This window comes from Phaenicophaeus curvirostris, chromosome 10 (genome assembly GCF_032191515.1).
Source record: "Phaenicophaeus curvirostris isolate KB17595 chromosome 10, BPBGC_Pcur_1.0, whole genome shotgun sequence".
Classification (NCBI taxonomy): Eukaryota; Metazoa; Chordata; class Aves; order Cuculiformes; family Cuculidae; genus Phaenicophaeus; species Phaenicophaeus curvirostris.
In genome coordinates this window covers 17,722,170-17,740,993 of record NC_091401.1, presented here as the reverse complement: position 1 = coordinate 17,740,993, position 18,824 = coordinate 17,722,170, and the positions used below count along the sequence as shown (strand labels likewise).

The following is an 18,824-nucleotide window of genomic DNA, read 5'->3' as shown; positions in this document are numbered from 1 at the left end:
CTAAAACACCTTGATGTGTTTAAAATGGTAATATTATTAGGCAAGTAAGTACAATAAAAGAAACATCTCTGCAAATGGAAAACCCCTAGGCACATACGCCTTCAAAATGCTATTGGAATTTTAAACCCTGATAATTGCTTTGTAATGTAAGCAATTGCATTAGGAGCTGAACGCCACAGCCAGTGCATCACCGCAGCCATACCTTCAGCTCCAGCTTCAGTTGTTTTCCTCAGCAAAATACGCTCAGGTTGCAATAGACTTAAATGTAATTCATGGCACAACTGATTGCATGTGTTGAAGTAAGTTTGCTTAATGGACAATCCTGGCTTCTTTGTAGTAATGCGCGCAAGACTGGCAGAGGGAAAAAGCCCTACACCATCAGGCAGTGCTGGGCACCGGCTCCAATGCTGGCAGCCAGGACCCTCCTGTCCCAGCATGGGAGCCCCTAAAAGGAAGAGCACCAAATGGATACAGTCTCTCAAGCCATGATTTATTGGAAAACTAGTAGAACAAGGCAGCTTTTCTAATAGAGAAAATTTCCCTCACCTAAGTAAAATAAATTAAAATGGAAAGGGCTAAAAATAAACTTGACCACACTCTTGCAGACTGTCATTTCTTTCAGAGTTGCCCTGAATTTAGCAGCTTCAGAGGCTGCCTCTGAAAAGTATTCAATTTTCCCTCGGTCACAAACATTTCTCCTCACTCATCACCACCCAGGCTGATGCCTGGCAGCTCACAGGGGCCCCAGCTGCCCCACACTCAGCCTCCTTGCCCCAGGAGCTGTGGCCAGGGCAGAACCAATGAGCCACATTTCTCACTACCCACCTCCTCTACAGACTAAAACACATAGTAAATTACCAGCAAACAGGCAGAAAGAAAACCCACCTCATTGTATCTTGGAAGGAATTAAATTAGCAGTGAAATTGCCTGGAGGTCCAGGAGCAGTTGATTTTGGTACATGGTGATCAGCAGTTCCCGAAAGCCAGAGTGGGAGCTGCATGCAGACAGGCTCATGTGAGCGGCTGCCAAAGGGCTATAGGCCTGCTACAGCTGGCAGGACCTCTAACAAGTTTGCTGCTTATGGTTTCCATAGAATTCAGGCTGAAAATGTGTATGGTCGGTGCTTGCCACAGGCTGAGTTTCAGATGGGAGAGCTTCACCAAACAGCTTCACAGTGTCCAAGCAGTGGACTGGAGAGGGAACGTAATGTGTTGTCTGTGTTAAAGGCTCTGAAACATTTCACAGAATCACTAGGTTGGAAAAGACCCACAGGATCATTGAGTACAACCATTCCTATCAAACACTAAACCATGTCCCTCAGCACCCCATCCACATGTCCTTTAAACACTTCCAGGGAAGGTGACTCAACCACCTCCCTGGGCAGCCTCTGCCAGTGCCCTATGACCCTTTCTGTGGAAAATTTTTTCCTGATGTCAAGCCTGAACCTCCCCTGATGGATCTTGAGGCCATTCCCTCTTGTCCTGTCCCCTGTCACTCGGGAGAAGAGGCCAGCTCCTTCCTCTCCACAACCTCCTTTCAGGTAGTTGTAGAGAGCAATGAGGTCTCCCCTCAGCCTCCTTTTCTCCAGGCTAAACAGGCCCAGTTCTCTCAGCTGTTCCTGGTAAGACTTGTTCTCTAGTTCCTTCACCAGCTTTGTTGCTCAATTTCATAAAATATTTTCAGCAACTCTGTGCGTAGTAGGAGCTGGGAATTCAGCAGGAGGGTTTTGGTGTTAGAAGCGTGCCTTTTACTGTTTCTGGGAAAAGTAAAAAAAAAGGTCAAACTGGCCAAATTGTGAACCTATCAAGGTTTGCAAACACTCAGTGAAGGGCTGCTCAGACAAATGTAGCTGCTAAATTCTGCAGACAGATTTGCTCCTGGATGTCCACCAGGCCCCAGGAGGGTACACTGCCCTTTCCAAGCCCTCAGGTTTCAGGGCAGAATGTAGCAGCTCATTCCTTCCTGTGTCCTTCCAGCAGAGCTATCCTGGGTACGTCCCATGACCCCAAGACCCTCGCTGGATGCTCAAGGCTGGGTACGCCTCACCAGCACTGGGAAGGGTGCAGCCCTGCTACAAGGGCTGTGCTGGAGCTGCCTGGTGCCCTCCTATAGTGCCTGGCATGATGCAGGATCATCCATACTCGGGACCCTAGTCTGTTTTTCCTACACCTGTAACCATCCAGCAGCCCTTTCAGCAGTGCTACAGTTGTAGTCAATATCACTGCTTAGAGTGTTGCAATTTTCTGTACTTTCAGTTCATCAATTACATTGATTATCACATTAAGCATTCCTGGTGCTACAAGAACAGACTGAAAATAATAAGCTTGTATCTTCCTAAAACAAATGAAGCCCATTTGTACTAGTGAGAGTGTAGCGGGCTCATTGTTTCACAGTAATGAAGCTTTCATCTCAAGAGATCCAATTCATAAAAAAAAAAAAAAAAACAAACCAAAAAAACCACCTCACCAAAGCTGTGCACAATTACCTTTTTTTTCCTTTTTACTGTCACTGACTTTTCTTTGAGTTCAAATTGCATTCAGGTTTAGGCCAGCAACTGAAATAAGATGGGAAAGCCTCCGGAAAACAAAAAACCCCACCTCTGATGGTATGGCACACCCTTGGCGCCCCAGGCAGCCACATGCCCAACCCAGGCTGTGGGTGCCCAGATCTATACACTTTCTCCTGCTATTAAAAGCTACAACCACCTTTGCTCCACATCCCAAAATAACAACACATTGCAGAGGAGATAGAAACAGCAAAACACTGAGCATATGCTCTTTGGAATGTTTTTATAAATACGAATTTGTAACCAAAGCCACCCAAGGTAGACAATAATCCCGCCAAGGAGGTGCTGTCTGCAGGTATCTGCAGGTGAACCAACTGAAGACTGCAGGGACCAGTTGGGGTCAAGGAACAAGCAGGTTTTGATGCTTTTCTGCTTCGCCCCATACCAGGATCCAAGTCACAATGGTGTAATTAAAATGTATAACAAAGCAAGATCTCCCCTTCTGGCTGCTCCAGAGCTTCAGGCAGGGTAAACAGTCCATCTTCAGGTCTGCTCATCACAGGACAGAGGAAGAACAAACATCTCTCCCTTTCCACCGACTGAAGGGGGCAGAGTCAGGCCTTGCTTATCACTACTTTGATTATCTGAACAATCTGCCCTTATCCAGAATGAGGTGATGTTCTGACATGGGTCAGTTGCATCAAAAATGAGCTTGACTACCTTAACTCTCATTTATCAGAACCAGTTCATCGTTGTCTATATTATTTAGTCAATGGATGTTTGAGCTTTTCAGGCTTTGCTGGTAGGGGCAGCACATTTACACCTGAGCTTTTCCCTGCCAAGATTTAAACATGTTCAAACCCCAGGTCTGAATCTTAGTAAGACTAGATCAGGCCTCCCCTAAAAGTGTACAGGACCCCAAGTCTCTCCTGTCCAGATGTTAGAAATATCACAACACCTTGTGGGATGACAGATTTTGTTCCAAATCAACACTCACTGTATGCAATAGCCCTACTGCCAGAGCTGTCTGCAGGAGCTTTCCTCCAGCTGCCAAGTACTTCCCTGGTGAACTCAAAAGCCTCTTGCTGGGATAAAACGCACCTCATAGACCCAGGGGTGTGTTGCTGTTTGTTGTATTAATTCAGAGGAATTTGTGCCATGGGAGAGAAAGGGCAGAAGGCTAGTGAGAAGATATGAAGATGACATAAACAATGTGAAAACTCGTTCAAGCCCTGTAGCACCCCCTCATCCCCCTGTAGCCTCCAGCAACTTTCACTGCAGAGCTTCTGGGCTTTGGGTATTCATGGGTCAAATTGTTCTTCACTTTTTGAAAACAATTACTAGCTATTTCAAACAAAGCATTCTTATCCTCACCTTGGATCAACTTTTCCAGCAATGCTCTTTCCCCAGAAAGAAAACAACAAATCCCCAGCAAGCACCTTACCCTCCTTCTCCTCCCAACTCAAGCAGGCACCAGAGTGCAGGCAGCGCTTTGCAGAGCATGGAAGGGATTAGGCAGTGGGGGATCATTAGCAGAGCAGGAGGGCTATAAGGCAGCACCAAGCACACCTCCTGCAGAAAGTCACCCTCTCTCTGAACCTTTGTAATTGGCAATCAGTCCCACACAAGGCCAAATATCTAGCTTATTAAAGCATGAACCACTGAGCCCCTCGTTAGATGCCAACATCATCTCCTGTGGGATTATTTACCCTGCAGATGGGGTTACTGGCCCTGGAGCAGTAAAAAGGATTTCTAGCAGAAATGGGGCAGATGGGATGTATTTCTCACCCAAGGGGTGATATCATGATGTTTCACAGAGAATCTGCCTCCCACACACATCAGAATATATCAAGTGTATCTGCGTGCACACAAGGCGTATGTCCCTGTATAAGGTATCTATATGGTATAGCTCCTCTTTCTGCTTTCACTGTATTTTATCTTTAAATTGGGAAAGCTTTTTTGTGACAAATCAGAGAGGAACAGCTAGTTACCAAGGAGATTCTGTGATGAATCAGAGACTGACTGGTATAAGATCTAGACAGGCTGTAGCTTCTTAATTTGCGAGACCTTACATTTTAAACAGGGGGGAAACGATCGTATCACAACGAGCTGTGAACCACACTAGCACACTGGCAAAAGCAGCTTTAGGTTTAGCCGTAGGAGCAAATAGCAAACACACAGCATTGGAAATCAGTGAGCAGCCCAAGACGGATGAAAGCAGCTTTCCAACACGCTCTTGACTCATGAAAGCAAATACCACCCAAGGACAAAGTGGTCCGATAGAGGTGACTGAAGGGAAGGCTGGGAAGCCCCCGATTTCACACCAGCACAAGCAAGGATCCACAGGGTTGAGCAAGCACTGAAGAACCGGCTGCACGTCTGCTTCCATACAGTCCTGGCATTTTGGAAAGTAAAGGTTGCACAGCCAGGTGCTGCCTATCCGTGCACCGGTCTTGGGCTTGGCACAATAGTGGGACTGCCCCGACCCCGAGGCTGCTTTCCTGCCCAGCTCCTGCAGTTTTCTTCCTAGGGGCAGGAGAAAGGAATGAATATTGGCAAGTGACAGTGAAGACACCGAACCCGCACCGAGTATCCTGCCCTCCCGGGGATGGCCATAATGCCCAGGAGGAGCCCAGGCAGCCAGGTATGCACAGGCAGAGTGGATGGGAAGTGGAACTTTTATAAAGGCAAAGATGACAAGAGGCTCTGTAAAGTAAAGTTTGGAGAGAGAAAGATCAGCTTTTTGGGACTGACTTTATTCAGAGGGTCTTCACACTTGCTTCCTTCTGGTGGCTCATTTATGAATAATTACTGAACACTGGTGCTTTGCCTCTGTTTAAAAAACAAAGTAATTAAAACTGCCTGGAACTGCAAGAGCAGTGAGAAATATTTAGAGACTTCAAGAGACCAGGTATAGGTAAGCCTCCTGCTTGTAGAGAGGTTATTTTCCCAAAAGCGGAAACTACAGAAGTACGTAGATGAGAGGGAAAATCTCTTTGTCAGATCCCATTGAAACCTCTGTTTTGGGCACAGCTACTCTGCTACTGCTAAGTTAAACCTGATGCTTGCTGGGGAAAACTGCAGGACGCACTGAGGCATTTGGGACAAGAATGGTGCTGAGGCTACTGTGAAGCATCAGGGAGTAAAGCGGGTGATAGAACAAATTCATGCTTTACTGCTAAGTGCACCTTGGATAAAAAGAATTTCCTGGAGCAGTTATATCTGACAAGATGCTTGTGTGAGCCAGGCTTTAAGCAAGGATTTGAGTAAAGGGCATTTTATAGGCAAAAAAGTTAAGTGCTGTTTTATGATACAAATTACACTTGCTCGTCTGAGGAATGAATTAGCCGTGGGTAACATCTGTGGGTTGGAGCTTGAGGCTTATAGTAACACTTTAGTGATGCATATTATAATGTTATTATGGAGGGACAACTTGCTTGAATACCCTGTGGGCCTCTCATTTGGAAAGCGAAATACTCCAGAAGGCTGTGATAGAAACTGAAAACAGCATACGGAGTGAGGAAGGGGCGCAAGAAATCCTTGCTGACAGCAAGTTGGTTTTTGCAGAGCTGAAAGCAAAGTCAGGAAATTCCAAGCCATGGCTCACAGCCAAGAAGTAATTTGGTGTCTGCCCCTCTCCAGCTTCACACACAGGTCTTGTATAGCATTCGCTTGCAAGCTTCCCAGCTGTGCCAGGCGAATTAAAGTTGTAGCAGCAGCAAATTAAAGCAGGTTGCCAGTTTTTATGCCCTTAATGAGCCATTGGGCTCTATTTGACTTCATATTTATGATCTTTATCCACCTTAGGGTTAAGTTGAAGTAATTTATATATTGACATTTAAAAGAGAAAGACTGAGGAAACCTCCCACAGGCAGAGCACAAACTTTCAGGCACTCACTAGCTTACAAATATTGTACTATGCCACAACAGTGCTGCTCTTCCAGCCTTGGGCTGATTTGGGACGTGGGACATCCATATTCTCCATAAGGCATTCAGAGTTTGTTTTTCCAAATGTGTACAAGCAGCAGCTGCTAGTACGTGAACCATATGTTATTCAATGCTTTTAATCCAAGAATACACAGATTAGGGATTTACAAATGGAAAAACTGAGGCAGTAAGCATTTAAATAATTTAGATAAAAACCTGCAGCTGAACAGAAAGAGTATCCAGATAGAAGTGTAAGCCTTCACTTTTACTTCTTTGTAGTAACTATTGGTCTGGAAAGCCTTGGAAGTTTGTCACCCATGTAACTTGTGCTGTGCAGCAAAGCTGGTCTGAACACAGGGACTAACAGTAGAACAGCACCTGTATGGTGTGGTCCCTGTGCTGGAGGAGGAGTGCTTGTGTATTCTGCCTTTGCTTGTGAATTTTGACTGCAGTAAGTGAGCAGGACGTTAACAATGGTCTAAACACTAGCTTTGGAGTTCAGTTTGTTGGCATTAGCATTTGTCTGTGTAAATACCTAGAACAAGGTCAAGGAAAGACATAGGGATTCATGATGAATACAAACTGACAGGTGGAAAGTAGCCTCCACCAAGCCATGGTGCTTGACAGCACACCTGGTCCCTCAGTACTAAACTGGTGTTGGAATGGGGAGATTTTTTCTATAGATAAAGCTAAAATACAAGCAAACTGATGTAGTTTCTCTGGACCTTTGCATGCATATATATTTACATAGCGTTTCTGAGAAATCATTTATTCTCAGCACATACAACGTCTGTTGCTGAGCAGAGTCCAGGCACTGGAGAAACCTATGAAACAGCCATACAGATTAGCTCTTGGTGGTAATCCACTCAGTCTCACTTGAAATCCCGTCCTTCCCCAGGAGGGCTTCATTGCTTTGCTAGAAATACCCTTATTCACCAGCAGCCCCTTCACAGGGCAGGTGGGTTCTGCCTCTCACGGATACTCTATGCCAGCTTCAGCCACTGACTTCTCACTGAAAGAAGGTGCTTAGATGAATCCCACGGAGTATTTCCCCTGTGTTTCTGACATGGTGCCCCAGCACTGCCTTGCGTGAGCCAGTCACCTCAGGGGACACCCTGGAAATTTCCAGGCTGCAGTAGGTTGAGTGAACAAGGTTTGGGAGCAGGACTCAGGACCAGACCAGCCCCTCGCACAGCCTAGAAGGCAAATCTCAGTGCTAGCACAGCAGGGAGGCACTGGATCCTTCCTGACAACCTTCTCTGAATGACCCAGATTGCGTCAACGGGCTCTGGAGGGAGTCCACAGCCAGTACTCTTCAGATGGGAACATAGGATTTGCAACATGGGCCCCAAGAGAGATGAGAAGCACAGCAATGGAAAAGGAAAAAAGAAGGCCTCAGCACCCTTCACACCTTCAAAGCTGGTAAATGTATCTTATTTCCCTTTCTATTCTTCTTCTAAAGAAGCCAGAGAAGTCACCTCTTCTCTGTGCCACTTTGCATGCCAAGCAGCAGGGTGTTGGAGAGACCCCGATGCCGAGTACTGAACCTTGCCTTCCAGGCTGCTGCTGAAGAGCCCAGAGGCAGCCCAGCAGGCTGGAGTATTGTACGTGTCCTGAATGACACAACATTTCCCTCCTTTAAATTTAAGGATCATTTGGTAGACAAGTGTACCAATAACCAGATACGGCATGTGGTGCCAGCAGAGGGGCAGTGGTAGCAAAGGAGCCACCTGGGTTTTGCATGCTTATTCAGAGGCTGTAAACACAAATATTGATGATGCCTTTACCACCCCTGCAGGTGAAGGGCAGGCAGAGGCACCAAAAACTTAATCAGTGAAGGGGTCTGTGTGAACGCACCCCTACCCCCCTCCAAAACAATGATGCGGGTTATAGAAGCCACCACCGCCACAAGTTTTCCTTTGGGACACTGCAGCTCTGCAGTGCCTCCTGGGCTGAGAAATGCCTTGTGTCTCATATAATCTGTTTGCATGCAACAGGCATCCTCATCTATGCAGGTGCAAGCCACAAGCACCATTATTCTGCACGTATAAGCCACTTGCAGCAATATTACCTCTCTGTTAATGAGAGACGCCGCAGCAGTTGCTACGCTATGGACCATTAATTTGCTGCCAGGTGGCCTGACCTTAGACTTTAACGTGCATTTAACTAGAGGTCTAAACAGAGATACCATGGTGCAACTGTAGAAATGCACTTTTACAGGGATAGATTTTAGTGCCAGCTGAACTCTGTGGCAGAACTCCCTCTGGCTCCCATGTGGCCAGGGACTCACTTCTGTGTGCCCACATACAGGTAAATGCTGCTGGGTGGAATATGCTGTTGTTTACAAAAGTATGAGGCAGTGTGGTTTCAATAGGTGTTTCTCCAGAAAGGGAAAAAGATGGAAAGTGTGGAGTTAGGCAGATAGTGACTCAATTGTCATTTAAGTAAACTTTTTACTTTAGTACTGTGAAAAATCTGCATTCCTGATGCATCCCCACAGATGCTTGTAACCCTTGCACTCCAGGCACATATGTATATTCTTTGCTGGCCTAGGTCTAAATCAAGCTGACTTCACTTAGCACCACACTCATCCTCCAGCAAAGTCATATACCTGCCACTCAGTGCTCAGAAATATCATAATTTTCCAGATGCACTGCCAGGGGTATGCAGGATATAACAGGCCAAATTTCTACATGATATCAATTTGACTCCTAATTTGCTCAGCAGAGCCATGTCCATTTCTAAAACAGGTCAGCTGCACCCCTCAGTTGGTAAACTGGTCTTGCTAACTGGTATGTGTCCAGCAGTTCTGTGCTCCTGCTAACATCAGTGGAGATTTTAAATTGCCTTTAATTAGATCTTTGAAAGATCCCACTGTTCCTCAGCAATTAGCTTCTGTACTGGGTTTATTTGAATTGAAAAGGAGCCATCCACACTAGACATGCAGCAAGCGTGGAAAATTGTCCATTTGTTTTTTTACTCTGCTTCTAATTCTTAACTCTACAGCTGATGTGCAAAGGTTGGCAGTGAGGCAAAATATGTCCTGTACAAGGGAAGAGTGAATGAAAACCTCAGGAATAGCTTAAGCCCATCTATGTCCTACCCGCATGCTCACAGTTGTGTTTATTCTGCTTAAAACTGAAGTCCATCTCCTATAATACACAGTTAATTAGCTCTGAGTGAAGCTGCATGGTTTTGACAAGCACTGGAGGTTTCAGAGGTGGGGGAACATGATGGAAGGCATCCTGCTGCTGCCAGCAGACCTGCTGGGTCTCAACGCTGCATGCTGCCTCCTAGCTATTAATGGGTCAGCATTAGGAGGCAAAGGTTGCTCCTGAGTGGGATTTGCTGTCAGTAGAAGGTCTTGATATGGAAGGAAATGACCTTTCCTTTCCCCTTACCCACTGTCTGCAGCCCTCTTCCCTCCCACTCTGCACAGCCATCCTTCAGTGTTCCCCTGCTCTGTCATACTTACTAGATTTCCCCAGTCCCACCCAAGTCTTATTCTCCCTCTCTAGTGGTCCTCAGGCCAAGATGCTACATCTGACACTGCAAACTCCTTTATCCTCCTTCCTCGACATCCCTCTGCCATCCATCTCACGGCCTCCAGGGCTCCTGCCCGCAGTGACCCCACACCAGCTTTGGAGCTGTAGCAAAGATGTGCTGGTCTGAGGGATGATGTGCTTTCAGCACCTTGAAACAAGCCCCAGCCAAATTATTAAAGCCATTTAGTACCACTTGCCTGACTGATACAGAAGTTACACTACTTAAAATAATTGCAGTTCTCAGTAGTTATAGATAGAACAGACCCTTCTTAATCATTACAATATAACCTGATGTGCATTATGAGAGATTAACAACCCCATAAGTGAAATAACAGATACAAGACCATAAGCTAAGTCATAAGTGTTCTCAGATGCCTATAGATTAATAATTTTATATCTCCATAGGAGTATTCACCAAAGCTTTCCATTACTGTAAAGTCTTAAAGCCGCAGGCTGCCTCTGATGCCAGATACTGCGATGTCTTGTCTAAAGAATGCAAAAGCAGAGAAGGAAGGTGCTTGACTGACTCCAAACACAAACCGATAGAAAAGCTGAAAATGTAATCTGGAATTTTTGATTTCTTGTTTTCTGTTTCACTCAGTAGAATCACAGTCCCTTGTGTTAATCCTTTCCAGTGATTATCAAATTGATACTTCTTTCAAAATATTTTTTCTTCAAGTATACATCCACTCAGGATCTCATGGGCTCAAACTGTGCTCCTAGTATTTTTGGAATTGATTGCAGCCTCTTGATTCATAAAAATAAGCAACACCACCATTAAAAACAAGAGCACAGGTGCTACTAAAATGGCAATCACTCCTCAGGATATGAGCCTGCAGTTACCCAGCCTGAGACAGAAACTCACTGCCTCTTCCAGGCAGCACAGGTGCCCATTTCCCTCTATTTGAGGATTAAATATATGACCACATAGCAGTTAGCTGACCTGCCTGTACCCCTATTGAGTGCTGTAAGTGCTCAAGCAGCAGCACAGCTTTGCCCTAATTGCATAAGCACACAGCTTGTTCAAACTCCACTCAGGCCCATACTCAAAGGTTTAAATTAGTCTTCAGTGTAGTCACTGCCTCAAATGCATTTAGTCCCCTTGGCATACACACAAGGTGTTTGAAAGCTTCAGCTCCTATCCTTACTCCTGCAGTCCAAATCATAAAACTGTTCCATTTTACATTGTTAAATCAAAAAGACCAGCAAGCAACTAGTGCCAGATGGATCAGACAAAGCAAGGGGAAAAGTTTAAGCAGAAAAGCTCTACCAGAATCCACCATAAAGCAGCAAGTGAGTTTAATCCATCCTCTTTTTTTATCCTTACAACCACACTCTCAACCCAGAAGCAGCAAATTCCATCAGGGCACAAGAAAACCACTGCTGTTTTGGACCCCTGTTTCTAGCCAAGTGCCCAACATCTGCAGGAGACACCATCATGTCACATAAGCAAGCAGCCATTCCATATTGACCATTTTCATAGGTACCTGATAGAAGTACCCAGCCACAGTCCTAAGTCTATCAAACTGTTTGCAGCTTCCACTGGCAAACTCATCATGCGAGACAAATGCATCCCTTATTTTCACCATGGTTAATGGCCATGAACTTGGAGGCTGACATTTCAGTTCATGCCAAGGAATACAATGGTCTATATAATAAATTTAGCCCATATATAGCTAGTCCTAACCTGTGCGACAGACCAAATATATAAAGATTATTCATTTGTTAGTTGTTTATAATCTCTTCAAAACTAGCAAAAACTGGCTCCTTCAGAGTTACATTAAATAAGTAGAGGACGTAGCTTCAGAGTTTGAGCACCGAGCAGACACCAGCCAGGTGCCCTCATGTTGTCCCTAAGCGCCCCCCCAGCATTACCTCTTTGCAACCACAGTATCATTCGGGCTGTCTAGTGCTGCTGCGTGAGTCTCCCATAGGGCACAGTCTCTCTTCATACAGGCAGCACCGATCAGGCTCCCTCAGGCAAGGTCTTATTACTAAGAGTGGAAACTCCAAAATACTGACTCATTTTGGCCTAAATATATTATTGTTATTATTGCCTATAAAGCTGGCTCTGTTTTGCCTACCACAATACTTCAAAAGTCACTTGGTCGCAAAGATAATTTGCACATAAGAGCAGCAGAACTAGGCTGCGTTGAGTACCACACCTCAGCTAAACTAAAACTCTAGAACCTTTGCATGGTCTTGTCAAACAGTGATAGGCATAAATCAATACACTCATTTCTGCGAAGCTTTTCCACAACCACACACCTACACAAGGAGGAAAGCCATACATTCAGCCTCAGTGAACTTTAGATTACAATTAGCACAAAAAGGTAGCATCTCAATGCAGTACAACATACAAACTTTACCCCAGAAGGCTGCAAGACAAGGAGTAAATATACTTTAAGAAACAGTGCATAAATAAAACGGAAACACTTCAGACAACTGAGCACCGTACCTTGGATGTACAGAAAGTGCTTTTCTGCTTGCTTGTAAACGTCTTTCCCCATGTCTAGCAGCTCCCAATCTTTGGGAGAAAAAGCTGTTTTCTTCAAAATCTCTCAACAAGAATCACCATAGAGCTGTCTCCAACAAACCAAACCACTACTGGTGCTGGGTGAACCATTCTTTTGCATTTAATCCAGCCTTTATCATGAGCACCTAGAACCAGCAGATACCCAGCAGATCCTGGGCTGACTGCTCTGAATTGCCATAGTTTCACTAACTTTAACAGATCTTTAATGACAATTTGTATCAGCTGAGGACTTAGGAGTTGCTTCTTTTATCTGTTTATGAGCCCAGGTAGTATTTGGAAGAAAGCATAGTAGAAAAATAAAAAACTTACTTTTCCTGTTAAGCCTGAAGTCAGAGCAGGAGTGAAAGTTAACTTGCTTGCAAGTAAAAGGTTTTGCTTTGTGATACATTGATAGTACCTCTAAAATTCGGGTAAGAGGTTTAGCATCAACTTATTTAGCAACAACTTCAAGGGACAGCAAGCAGGAGGCAGGAGATGTTTTGGATGTTTTTGTGTGGCTCATGTTGCTAAGGAAACTGCTTCTGCGATGCCTGTGTGCTTACCACAGCTGGGTCACTTGGGCTTTGCTTCAGAGTAAGGGGTGAGTCATGACTGCAGAGTAAACTGCACAAAGGAGTAAAGGAATGTCTTTATCGCATATTTGCACTCACATGAGAAAATATACATCAATAGTAGCAGTTAATAATAAAAACCACTAGCAGTAGGACATCTGTATTAATATTTTTGCTAGTAGTAACATGTTGTGTATTAACAATTATGTCTAACCCTTCAAATAGACACAGGAAAATAATAGCACTATTTCTTCCACGCACTGTTACAGTGCCTGGCAATGTTAGGGTATAACATCAGGATATGACATGCCACAAATGTCTTGATGCCACAATACTCTGAATAGTAGTGCTTCCAAGTTCCCATTTCATGGCACAACCAGAGCCTGGGACACTAAACACCAAGTAATTTCTGAAACCGCCATCAGAAACAGATGCTTGTGCGAGTTGTGCAGCGCTCTTGTGGCAACAGTAGGCTCCAAGCTGCAGATGTGGTGGTTGAAAATGAAGAAAGGCATATTTATTAACTTTTATCAAACCTACAAGGTGTGCTTATATACGGAAAGGTGCTGTGTAGGTTCTGATAAAAGTTAATAATATGCCCTTTCTTTAGTTTTAAACCACCACATCTGCAGATTGGAGCCTACTGTAGCCACCAGTGCGCTGAACAACTCGCAGAAGTAGCTCTGTTTCCTTTTATGGCGGTTTCAGGGTTTTTATATTGTGGTTTTATATCTGCAGATAGTGATGACTTTGATATAGGACCTGGTGGTTTTAAGCAGTCATAGATTGTGAATATTGCAGAGATGCCCATTACAAGGCTTTCATTAACACTGACAGACATTATATGTTCATACTTAAGGCTCCATCTGGGTAATCATACAAAAGCTTAGCTGAGTTTGCAGAGTCTCATAGGTCTCCTGTGTGGCCCTGAGTTCTTCTGATTGATCACGGGAAGACGTGGTGACCAAGAGTCTGAATTGGGCCCAATTTTGCTTCTTCTTGAAATTCAGGTCCAACATTTGAGCTGGGCAGTGGCAGCCAGTATTCTTTCCCAAGTATTTTTCTTTGGCAACTTCAAACGTCCCTTGCTTTGGGCAACACGTGTTAGGTATTACCCTGGAATAAAACCGGAATGGATCCTAGGGAGCTGCTAACATTTCTGCTGAAGTGAATAGTACCTCAAGATGTACTGAACTGAACAAATGAACATTCAATGACTTGATTAACTCTGCGTTCCTTCCTGTAATATAATTTCACTACACTTCCAGACTTTTAAGATTTTCTATCTGGCATTAATAGAAGAAAGTGTCCAAGAGTTAAGGGCTTAAGCAATGGGATCATTTCTCTTGTCTGCTACCACATATCACTGAGGACACTGGAAAATATTGCATGCCTCTTTCCTCCCCTGCTTCCCCACTGTGGGTTCGTTTCATTTTCCCATGCAGGAGGAACTGGACTGCTTCTTTCTCCATTTACAAAACTGTCTGAAAGCAAAATGTCAGAAAAAGAAAAGTCTGAGGCACTACTGTCAGTCATCCAAGAGAAGTGAGCTGCTGGTGGGTGCCTCCTAGAGCCTCCAGCGAGGTACCTGGCACGTGGGCATTTTCAGTGCTGTGACCTCTGGCTCCAGGTTCCTTTTGGGCCATTTGGAGGACCAAGAATGTGGATGCCAGGTGGATTTTGTTTTGTAATTTTAAACGACCATGAAAGCCTGAGGAGGACTGACTTCCTGCTCTGGAACTTGAAAGCAGTTAGGATTTAGGCTGCCTAGTCCCATCTTGCATGATTCCCCATGTTACTGCTATGATAAGCAATGCTGTCTGATCATTGCATGATGTGTTTCCTGAAGCAGATGGGTGCTTTCAATTAAAGCTTTCTTATTATGGAAGTTTGTAAGTGCTAAGATAAGTATTTAACCCTTAGAGGGCTTACATTCAGCACCCAGTGAGACCATCTGTGGGAGCCCCACCACTCACTTCAGAGCACCTCCCCCAACAGGCCAGCTTGGCAACTCACTCTATCTTTGAGTGACATTAAACGGTGGTTTAGTGGTCCACACTTTCATGGGCTTTTTGAACTATGACTGATGGATCCTTCAGGCAGGTTGCCTAGCAGCAAGTCCTTATCGTTCACCTTAAAGGAGTCATGTCAGGACCTACATTATATTCAGGATTTTAGCACCCTCTGGGCCCCAAGGGCAGGCAGTTTCATGGTGTCCTCTTCCCATCTCTGCTCACCTCTCTGCTGTGCAGCAGCCACCAGACAGGGAGTGTGCTGGGATATAATTTAATGGTGAATCTTGACAAATGCAGCAGGTCACTCCAAGGCAAGAGTCCATTGCACTCCTGCAGAGGATCTGCCCTGCCAAGGATGCATTTAATTTATCAACAATTTATTTTCATGTTTACCATATTCACTGCTGTCTTTTGTGCAAATATTGTGTTACTTTAACCAGTATTCACCATACGTCTTTTATGTTCATTTTATAGGCCTTGCCAAGGAGATTACCCATATGCTATATTAGGTGCTTCTATTTGGTCACTTATGCTGCCATTTCTCCAAAAATTGTCATAGGCCTCTATAAAAATATCTCTCAAATGCAGGGACATGAGATTTAATGTTGCTTTGCACTGGTCTAGTGGGAGGTTTGTTTGTTTTCATAGTAAAATCATTGTTGTTGCAATTTATCAGACACAGAAAAGTACCAAACTTATTATAGCTTGGATAGCAAACTTACTGCTAGGTGAGCTATAGTAGCCATCCAGGTGTAGCTATTGCATTGTATGTTCTTTAGTTTGAGGCATTTGGCCTCAGGATTCCAGTTACGTTCCAAATTTTCTTTTAGTTCAAAGCTTGGAAGCTGAGATGAGTTAATACTCAAACCTACGTCTACTCTTGAGGCTGCAATAGTCCAACATTACCCCTCAGTGGGATGCAATTCCATCTGGTGAACCCTGGCTCAGGCAACCGATAAATTTATCTGTTGCTGCCAGCTGTGAAACAGCAGGGTGTCTGAGAGGAGCATCAGCAGCATCTACCCCCACAGACCACGGTATTTCTCTTTGTTTCTGGATCTAGATAAAAATTCATCAGCCTTTTGGGAAGGGAAAGGGCATAAGGGTTAATAGTACAACACCATCACAAGCTGCTAGATGACTGGTCTGCCTGACATGATAGGAGTCTTGTGGGAATGCTGCTTTTGTGGGATTTTTGTTATTTTCTTGGACCAATCTGCAAGAGAAGGGCTAATCTGATGTATTTTCAGGTACATATTCTCAGATGAGAAGATGTAGAAATGGTTTATTTTAGATCCATCCAACAACTAGAGCACACAGAGCAATTTTGGATGCAAGGATTCACATGAAATTCCTCAAAGCCCTTACCAAAATTTAACCCAAGAGTCTCAAGTGAACTTTTGACTTTATATCTGCTGATTATCTTTCTAATTATTTGTAAATAAAGATGACTGATTTCTGATCTAAGATTTACTGAAGATGTAACAGCTTGGCATTTAAGCATCAGTGACTTTGCTTTACCGAATTTTCCCACCCGCTCCCTTAACTAGAAGTTAGTTCCCATCACACAGCTCCAGGGCCAGCGCTGTATCATGAAGGGCCAACAGGCAGCATGAAGAGACATTGGAAAAATGCAGCAAAACGTTCACATGTTATTTGGCAACTGACTGCAGGTGTATGTGGCTCAGAGAGTAAACCTGTCAAGCAAGCCCCTCTGCATATCATGTGATCAATACTGTAGTATCATGCAGAATATTATGGGTTGCCTCCAGGGCAGCTAGGCAACTGAACCCCAAAACCAACCTAAAATCATTTGCAGGCTTTGTACCTCCATTCTCCATTACTCAACAGGCTCTAATTTGTTTCCAGACTGCCTTAAAAACCTCTACACATAGCCATGACCTCAAATCCTTCTGCTCCAGACTGAGCTGAGAGAGGATTGTTCCTTAGGAATCTAGCACTTGTTAATGCTCTTAAAGAGATTACTCAAATCTCCTAAACAAGTATCGGACTAGATTTCGAATTCAGCATGGGTGCTAAAATGACCTTCCTGAAAAAATCAGCATGACATAACCTCAGAAATTGGAGAGGGAAGCCTTGGATGTAATTTTGACTCGGTAGGTACTATCATGGTAAGTTATTGGACTGCTCTGCATCTCTGTTCCCCTATCTATAATATTCTTGCAATGGTCCTTGAGAACCAATACAAAAAATGTCAGATCTTCCAGATCTTCATGGATGGGTCAATATGCTAATAAAGTCATTGAGGCTTTCTTTTACTAAAGCTTACTGCTTTTTCCGTTTCTCGTATTTGAACTGTCTGGTTCATTTCTGTGTCAGCACGAGGCCAGTTTGTGCAGCATCCCTACTCCTGTGTTAATCAAAGCGCTATTGTTCAGAAGTGGATTTAGTTTAGTGCTGCAGTGCAGGTGCCTGGGCACTCTGGCACACCCCAGGGTTCACCACGGAACCACCTCCTCTGCCTGGCACCTTTGGGTCGTTTCCCCACTGTGCAGCTAATAGTCAGAGTTATTTATGTCCTGTGTCTATCTGTGCAGCTTTCTTTCTGTCTCACCCTGAACAGACAGCTGTGGGGTTTGGCTATGTAACAGACATTATCTTAAGAACTAGGAATGGCTCAGTGAGGTTAGTGTAAAGTGTTTTTGTCACTGTGTTGTGGCCAGGAATGAAGCCCAGAAATTTCATCTGTGATGAGCATCTCACAAGGGGAGATCATTAAGTCAAAACTGTATCACTTTCAACCTACATCTCTTCTGTTGTTTTTCTGTTACTGTTCTTCTATAACCCCAGCAGATTTCTAGCATCTGTAATGGAAACAATTTCAAATCTGATAAGAATTCACAGACTGATTAAAAAAAATTATAATTCCTTGGAGGGCAAAGTCCATCATGACTTACATCTATTCTCAAATCTCTCTGCCCAAATTTCAGTTTAATTTACTCATTAGCTAATTCTAATTTTCCAGTACTATGCTTACAATATCTAACCAACTATCATTCATGTGGAAACACATTAAAATTCTGAAACAAGCTGGAACTTATGGCTTCAAAATTCTTGTCAGCTTTACTTCACAACCATCAACCTCTAATGGTGGATCTGCCCTCGTATCCTCAAATGATGTATTAGTATTGTTCACTGTTGCCCTCTTGAGCACTGTGCTCCATTTCACACTCACTGTTCTCCATTATGGCAAAGGTATCCTACCTCCTTCAAAAGTATCCTACTAAACTTCAAGCGTACCTGATGCAGAAATATAACCTTTTCCTGAACATTTCTCCATATGCTATTATTTAGTTTTCCTTTTTTTTAAAAAATAATTGAATGAATTTTTATAAAGAATGTTGACACTGTGATGTGCTACACATAGAAAAAAAACAAGTAATTGTACTATGGCAAAATATTGGCAATAGTGCTATCTGTGCATGGCAACCAGAACTGAGGAGCTGTTATACACTCTTGACTTCTGACAAAGAGGAAGAGCAGTCTGATTTTGCCCTTATAACTAGGGCACATCCAAAGGCAACACCCTGATCACACCACCCCTGGTTCCCCTGTCCCAGATGGAGCAGGGACGGGTCTTGGTTCTGCACAGGAAAACAGGGAACACTGTGCAGTAGGGGCATGGCAGTTCCAACCCTCTCTGATCCCAGCTGGGCTCCCAGGGATAGAAGTATCCATAGGGAACCCAAGCTGAAGCTGAAAGTGCATCTCTGGATGAGGCAG

General features: G+C 44.1%; 1 protein-coding gene across 11 annotated transcripts in view; it reads left to right on the top strand.

The window, feature by feature from the left end:
• LOC138724841 (calcium-activated potassium channel subunit beta-2) overlaps positions 1 to 18,824 on the top strand; it is a 150,567-nt gene that overhangs the window by 93,006 nt on the left and 38,737 nt on the right. For 4 of the 11 annotated variants that reach the window (XM_069865171.1, XM_069865168.1, XM_069865167.1 and 1 more), the window contains exon 2: positions 7,706 to 7,855. The exons of 4 other annotated variants lie outside the window; for them this stretch is intronic. In XM_069865171.1, coding sequence (XP_069721272.1) covers positions 7,706 to 7,855 — 150 coding nt within the window. Of the gene's footprint in view, positions 1 to 4,666; positions 5,151 to 7,705; positions 7,856 to 17,057; positions 17,198 to 18,824 lie in introns of those variants that run through there. 3 more of the 11 variants (XM_069865169.1, XM_069865176.1, XM_069865175.1) reach the window with 3 other exon arrangements.